The sequence below is a fragment of the Formica exsecta genome, unplaced genomic scaffold (genome assembly GCF_003651465.1).
Source record: "Formica exsecta isolate Colony F162 unplaced genomic scaffold, ASM365146v1 scaffold1626, whole genome shotgun sequence".
NCBI lineage: Eukaryota > Metazoa > Arthropoda > Insecta > Hymenoptera > Formicidae > Formica > Formica exsecta.
Genome location: NW_021848945.1, coordinates 7,620 through 15,120, shown reverse-complemented (window position 1 = coordinate 15,120; position 7,501 = coordinate 7,620). Strand labels below are relative to the sequence as shown.

The following is a 7,501-nucleotide window of genomic DNA, read 5'->3' as shown; positions in this document are numbered from 1 at the left end:
AGCGGGTCCCTCACCTATCGGTTAGGACGCGGTCCCCCTCCCCCCCTTTTAACATATTTATAATATATTATTTTTATCTATCCAAGAGTTGTGTGTAGCATCAAATCCCAGCCATTTCACATAAACTTTGTCACCCTTTTTGCGTATCACCTTCTCCACGAGATGTACGTCGGGATTAGCAACGCGTTGTAACTCGTATTCCTAAAATCCGCCGGCGATGGGATTTCCGCGCGAATCTTTGAGTATATAGGTCACGGGATTAGTTTTCTGCACTTTAACAATCTTAAACACTTCGGTCGACCAATTTGGCGTGTAACCTTTCTTAAAGATGGTCTTGACTTTACTCACGCGTACCGGATCGCCTACTTTGAATCTTGCCGGTGCCGCAATCTTTACGTTGCTGTATACCGTATTTAAAAGTTTATCGGCGATCACGAGGGTAACATCGATAGGTCTCATACCGATAATGCGATGTTTTCGCGCATTGTACTCTCCAACGAGCCGGGACAACGCGTCGAGCTGTTCAATACCCGTTCGATAGTCGTTCAATAGCCGTTCGATAGTGGTATACATATTATAATAATATATTATTCATATTCCTCGCCCATCGGTTAGGACGCGGTCCCCCTCCCCCTCTCTGCGGGTTCCTCGCCCATCGGTTAGGACGCGGTCCCCCTCCCCCTCTCTGCGGGTTCCTCGCCCATCGGTTAGGACGCGGTCCCCCTCCCCCTCTCCGCAGACCCCTCGCCCATCGGTTAGGACGCGATTCCCCCGCGTAACGTCATACCCCCCGCGCCGGTTTCCCCTCGCCCCTCACCCTCCCTCAGAGGACCATGGCTTAGAACCGGCCTATACAGGGTGAGTTTTTTAACTTGAAACTGTAAAATATCTCGGAAAGTAAGCTTTAGTGAATAAAATGTTTCAAACAAAAGTTTTAGGGTTCGGAGGGGGCCACATGATAAAAATATGGATTTGACCTTGAGTGAACGAATAATTGTTTAAAAAAATACATTATAAATGATTACATACTTTTTCTTAAAAACAATTTTTTTTTTTTTTATTAATTGATTTGTCTCATTATTCTGTACATAAAAGTGTTACGGTAAGATTATTGAAAACTAAATATTTTACGAGATATTTTATCTTTTATATCAAAATATGTCAGATTAAAATATAAAATAACTCAAAAAGTACTTAATGAAAAAATACTTTATTATAGTGTGTTGAAAAGCTATCGAGATGAGCTACAAGAATATGTAATAAAAAAAGTGGGGTTCCATTTAAGAAAACATCGATCACATTGATCTCACCTTGAAAAGGTCACTCAAGGTCAAATCCATATTTTTATCATGTGGCCCCTTCCGAACCCTACAACTTTTGTTTGAAACATTTTTGTCGATAAAGCTTACTTTCCGAAATATTTTACAGTTTCAAGTTAAAAAACTCACTCTGTATACCCTACTCGCGTTTCAATATTCACCGCCAGTACTGAAAATCTATAGTTTACGTCACGTACACTATAGATTTTCAGTACTGACAATGAATATCGACACGCAACCTTTGTTGGCAAGAGTCGAAAGAGTGATGATAAAAAAAGATGAAGGAGAGGACTAAGAGCGACGCGATTTCTGCAATTTCGCGAAAAAAATCTAAGGTTAATTATTAACATCCTTTTAAACAATGACTATACTCTTAATTTTGTTTTCATGACCATTCACAACAGGATTAAAATGCAAATTTTTAGAAATGAGGGTTCTCCCTCTTCCTCCAGTTCCTTTTCTCCTCATCCTTCTTTTTTATCGTTCCCTATGTAATGGACATCACAGAAAGATGGCTTCCTTTAACCAGAGGCATAAACAGACTCAATAAAATCCTCCGAATACATAAGGATCCTCTCCCACTTGAAAATCATAATAATGTGGTTTATAAGATTTTTTGTTAGTCTTGCGATGCTTCTTATATGGAACAAACCAGCAGACAATTATTAACAAGAATCAAAGAACATCGCCTATATTAATAGAGTTTCGTCCATCCACTCTGTAATTACTAACCACCGTCTTACAGGGCATAAATTTAATTGGAAAAATGGAATAAAGTTCCGAAAAGGATCTACCTCTGATTTCGATGAAACTGTAAAATGCTTCTTTTCATATTAAAATGAAAGCCTCTAAAGGGAATTTCGGACTCCTATAAGAAAATCATTTTTTAAGAGAAAATGATAAAAAATATAATAATTGTGGTAATCATTTACATTAGCAGACACTTCTCCGATAACCTTGACCTCCACATATGTTATAAGGGTGAGGTTGCTGATTAATATGCACTACGAGGGAAGGGAATTCCTCTCTCTCCCACACGTAAAACTCATAACTATTTGTATTTTTATAATCTCGATAAAAAATCACTATGTTATTATTAATCTTCACTATTACTAAAATTACTACATTTTTATGCGAAAAACTGCAAACCCATGCACAACCGTATAATTGTATATTTCGTTTTGTATCCAAAGTACAGAGCGATATGGAATGGACCTCGCTTCGCGCAGAAAGTTGCAAACCCATGTGTAATGTATAATTATAAACCTCATTTCGTGTGCAAAGCGCAGGGCGATATGGGATTTCGCTTCGCGCAGGACGTTGCAAACCCATATAAAATCGTATAACTCGGTAAACCTTTTGGGGATATTGTTATTTCCGGGACCTCTTAATTTGATAGGTATATTGGATACATTTTTTACCGAGAAAAAGAATGCCGCAAGCCGCAATGCTCTACGATCAATAATTATCGAGATATTGATTTTTAAAAGTCGTAATAAGTCAAAACTCTAGAGAAAGCCCCAATAACCCTGATCTTGATATATGTTGTCAAGATCATCGTCCTAAATGATCCTGACCTGAAAAAATGGTGTCACGATCCGTTCAAAAGTTATGAAGCATTAAAATTTCCGTTTTGTACAATACGAAAGCACGATACAATTTGGGTTATATAACGTAACCCAAACCAAATTTTAGTTTTAAATCAGAAATAGGTTTGGGTTAGGTTAGGTTAGGTTATATGTTCCGGAAATGGAGCCCACCCATAGGGCGGGGGGGGGGACGGGACCCACTGTGTCCGTGCATATACTTTACAACGCGAAGCGAGGTACGCCCCACAATTGTTGTGTGGATGGGAAAGTGTATATGCGTGGACATAGTGGGTTCCGCACCTCCTACGGGGGGAGGCTCCACTTCCGGAAGATATAATAGGGAAAGCGGAACCCACTGTGTCCACGCATATACTTTACAACGCAAAGCGAGGTCCACCCCATAATTGTTGTGTGAATGGGAAAGTATATACGTGGACGCAGTGTGTCCCTCCCCCTTTACGGGGAGGCTCCACTTCCGGAAGATATAACCTAATCCAAACCAATTTTTTAATGTAAATAATTACCAAATTTGGTATGAGTTACGTTGTATAACCCAAACCAAATTTTCGTTTCGAATCAAACTTTAACTGTAAATATCTCAGAAATTATAAGAGATTGCCGATTAAGCTATAAGAAAAAGTTACCCAGGGTCGTGTCCTTGACAATATATGTCAAGGTCAAGATCATTGGCGAGGTGTCCGTTAATGTAAATAATTACCGAAAGGTCTAATGTGTGCGTGGTGAGTCTGGTGCGAGCATCTGAACTATGCTAATTAATTATTTGTTTCATCGACAACTTATATTCTAAGCGTTCTAAGATCAAATTCATTTTTTCGCATTGCGTTTTATCTTTGTATTGATTTGCCTCGAATCGTTGTCATGTACTTACGTTTTTTTGTTAGTTCTTTTTAATTTTATTTGTCATCATTGAGAAGGATCCGAAATGGGTCGAAACGTATGAATAAACTTATAATATATTGTTAATGTACATTCTATGAAGTACAAACTTGTTTTTTACGTTCTAAGAATCGCGTCTGGACTCCAACTGGTCTTCCTTTGCATTTTTTTCTGATTTTATCAATAGAGTCCTGCTAATACATTTTAATTTTTATTGCGTTATTATAAATTAAACACCGGGAATTCTTATATTTTTTTAATCATATGTTCTTACAAGGAGAGGTCGCAGCTGACTCTTCACTGATTTTGATATCCCTTTGTGATGAATCTTCATTAAATATAGTTTAGCCCTGTGAGAGCTTTTCGTCCAATGCGCCTTCTAAGTAGTATCTTTTTATACTCGAAATTTGGAGAAATTTTAATGTAGGTTGTAAAGCATAAAGAAAGACACCTTATCGAACAGTGCCGAATGACGTAGGGAGTAAGCGCGAGAACAGTAATAGCGAGAACCCAATTCAAAACCTACGCTGTCATCATTTTTTTTTATTATTTTATATGCATATGTAATATGCATTATTTACTACATAGAAATAAATAGTTGGCATATATTAGATACGCATATATCTTCTTATATATTTGCCTACATAAAATTACTGTGAAATAAATGAAATATTTTTACAGAGGAATGTTAATACTTCTATTTTTAAAGATTTTTATATTTTTTAAAATTTTCTTGAATAATGTAATAATAATAATAATAAGAATAATAATAAATAACTATATTATTAAATTACAAGTAATAAAAGCTCCACAAGATAAAAAACAAACAAAGAGACAGGCAATGAAAGCCAGGCGTAGGTTATCGGGCGCAAAGAAATTAGTGTTAATTAGTATTAAAATTATAAATAGATATAAAAATAAAAATACTGTGAGCGTACGTTTCGGCTCGTTTTTGGGCTGTCTTCAGCGCAAGTTAAAAGTATAATTAAATTATCGCAATCGGACAAATTATAACATAATAAGGTCGCAAAGATTTTCGTTCATCAAAATGTGATTGTACTGCAAGTGCATTTATAAAGGTGCGTACTGACTTGAGCATTTTTGCGCACACGAATGCTCTAGTGAGGGCGTATCATCTTTGTTTCGCCGCACGCTCTGATCACGCACGAACGCAATCCGTCGTTTGTCGCTCATCAAAGAATTTATGTGCGAAACGATGCTCAATTTGGACGTGTATGCGAAACTGAAACGTCGTGCGCGCAAAAAAAGTTATGGAGTGGACGAATGAAATTGCTCTCCAATTAATAGATGAATACGAAAAGTTTCCCCTATTGTGGGATGCTAAACACGAGTTCCATTTTTCAAGAAATAAGAAGGTTGATGCTTGGGAGATAATAGCAAATAACTTGAAAATGGACGCAGTTATAGCAAAACAAAAAATGGCCAGTTTACTGGGATCCTTTCGTAGAGAAAAGGCAAAGGGTAAAAAAAGTATTGGAACAGGAAAAGGTATTTATTTTTTTATCAGTTCCAGTTAATTGCTATAAATATCTGATGAGAATAAAATCATAAATTAATTTTTTCCAGCTCGTAAAAGCATATATGTTTCAAAATGGTTTGCTTTTGAAAGAATGCATTATTTATTAGATAAGGATGAACCCCGAACTACAATTGATACAGAGAACGTAAGTACATAAGATAATTTTTAAGATAATTTTTAAGCACTTTCATCTTGCCAATCCAAGCATCCATTCGTAATGAAATATTCTTTAAATCCGTCTCGAATTTCTTTGGCGTTTAGTGTTGATCTTCGCGGGACGTTTCTAATTGGAATTAACGAAGTCATTTGTTTGTCTTGTCTCCAGTTACCTCCTACTAACACTCCATTTTGTTCTGAATCGAAGCTTGTAGGAGGAGTGTATATGGTTCGAGAAGTATTGCTCCTTCTTAAAAAATTATGAAGACAAATCACCGTCTCTATTACGATTAACTCCGCTTTTTCTGGTTCCAATAACATTGGTTTTCGTAATACTCTAAACACCGCTGAAAAAATTCCAAATACATTTTCAACTACCCTTCGTGCTCTGCTGAGTCGATAGTTAAAAATCCTTTCAGCCGATTCTTTACGATGTGTACCTGAGAATGGCTTCATCAAATTTTCGCCCAAAGCAAATGCCTCGTCACCAAGAAATACATATGGTATTTTCTTGCTTTTTTCTGGCAAATTCGATTCTATTGGCAAACCTAACCTATTTGTAACTAGTTTGTTCGATAATTTGCAATTTTTAAAAACTCCTCCGTCAGAAATTCTGCCCTGACATCCAATATCGGCGTATATAAAATTATAATGAGCGTCAACTACAGCAAAGAGGACAATGCTGAAAGCTGATTTATAATTAAAGTAATCGCTTCCACTGTGTATGGGTGATGAAAATATACAAGATCAGTCTCAAAATGAATCAACAGTAGTTGAAAATGAACTATTTACTCCTCCAGTGCCTTCAAGGCAAAAGAAGAAAAAAATCTGTGATAAGAAGAACGACGCAAAACTAGAAGAAGCATTTCAAATTCTTAAAGAATCGGCTACAATGAAAGAAATACCACCTGACAGTTGTGCCATATATTCACAACATGTAGCCAACAAACTGAGAAGCTATAGCAATAAGACGCGGGCACAAGTTGAGCATGCTATAAACAATATTTTGTTTGAAGCTGACATAGGAAGATACGATTCTAATTACTCTATTACTAATTATCCTCCCATACATTTTTTGGTGATCATCATACTACACCCAGTCCACTTTCGTCTCCAACATTTTCCAATTCGAGCACAACCAGTTCAATTTCCAACTGCCCTACACCTATGCCGAAATACAATATGCATCAAAATAACGACCTCCAACACTTGTGAATGTTTTTTTTTTAAATTAGCTTTTCTCTTAACTGATAATTTTAACAAATATAATTTTTGCTCTTCGTCTATTCTTAAATTAGCATCGGCGGATATTGAAGTGTAAACTTGAAAAAATAAATAAATATCTGTCAATATTCTTACTTTTATGTTTTTTTTCAAGACTTCGATAAGCGCTTGACAAACTTCAGGAACAATTGTGGATATTAATTGTTTTGAAACTTTGAACAGATACTGCATACTTGTGTATGGGTCTCCCGTTGCTAAAAAACGTAGTGTTATGGCTAATCTTTCTGTAACAGTGACAGCTTTTCTCATTGCAGTGTCCATTTTATTTATTTTTGGACCGATCGCATTCAATAAAAATTCGAAATCTTGCGATGACATGCGAACAAAATTGTGAAAATGTAAACTGTTTTCTTGCAGCTTTAAATCAGCTAGCAAGTTATGGCCACCATACATTTTCCTGTTGTTATATAGCTGTGTAATCCACCATCATGTTGAATTTTTTTTTGCAGACCTTTTCTGCACAATATTGTATATTACAATATATGCTGCAGCTGCTATGGTTATGTCTCTTCTCGACGACATTTCGCTATTTATTGATTTACGGCGAACGACTGGAGCACAGTTTTGTATGAACGAATAAAAATTTTTGATATCAAAAAAATTTACCCGTACGAACGTTCGTGCGGATAAATCGTTCGTGCGCGCAAAAATGCTCAAGTCAGTACGCACCTAAGATGTGCTGTATGCAGAAAATATTTATGTTTTTTATGTTTTTA

General features: G+C 36.3%; 1 protein-coding gene across 1 annotated transcript; it reads right to left on the bottom strand.

The window, feature by feature from the left end:
* Nucleotides 1–5,338: 5,338 nt before the first annotated feature.
* On the bottom strand, nt 5,339–7,203 carry LOC115233210. Its single transcript, XM_029803513.1, has 2 exons — nt 6,861–7,203; nt 5,339–6,236 (listed from the first exon to the last, which is right to left on the bottom strand). Exons 1-2 carry the CDS (start codon nt 7,176–7,178, stop codon nt 5,523–5,525), a joined length of 1,032 nt encoding a protein of 343 aa, XP_029659373.1. The 5' UTR covers nt 7,179–7,203; the 3' UTR covers nt 5,339–5,522.
* Nucleotides 7,204–7,501: the final 298 nt, after the last annotated feature.

What these genes read in the sequence shown, in the direction of transcription:
- LOC115233210 (XM_029803513.1), bottom strand. Translation starts at nt 7,178, where the DNA reads ATGTATGGTGGCCATAACTTGCTAGCTGATTTAAAGCTGCAAGAAAAC. An exon ending in TCTTGAAAAAAAACATAAAA is followed by an intron (nt 6,237 to 6,860) that starts GTAAGAATATTG and finishes TCTTGTATATTT; the next exon opens with TCATCACCCATACACAGTGG.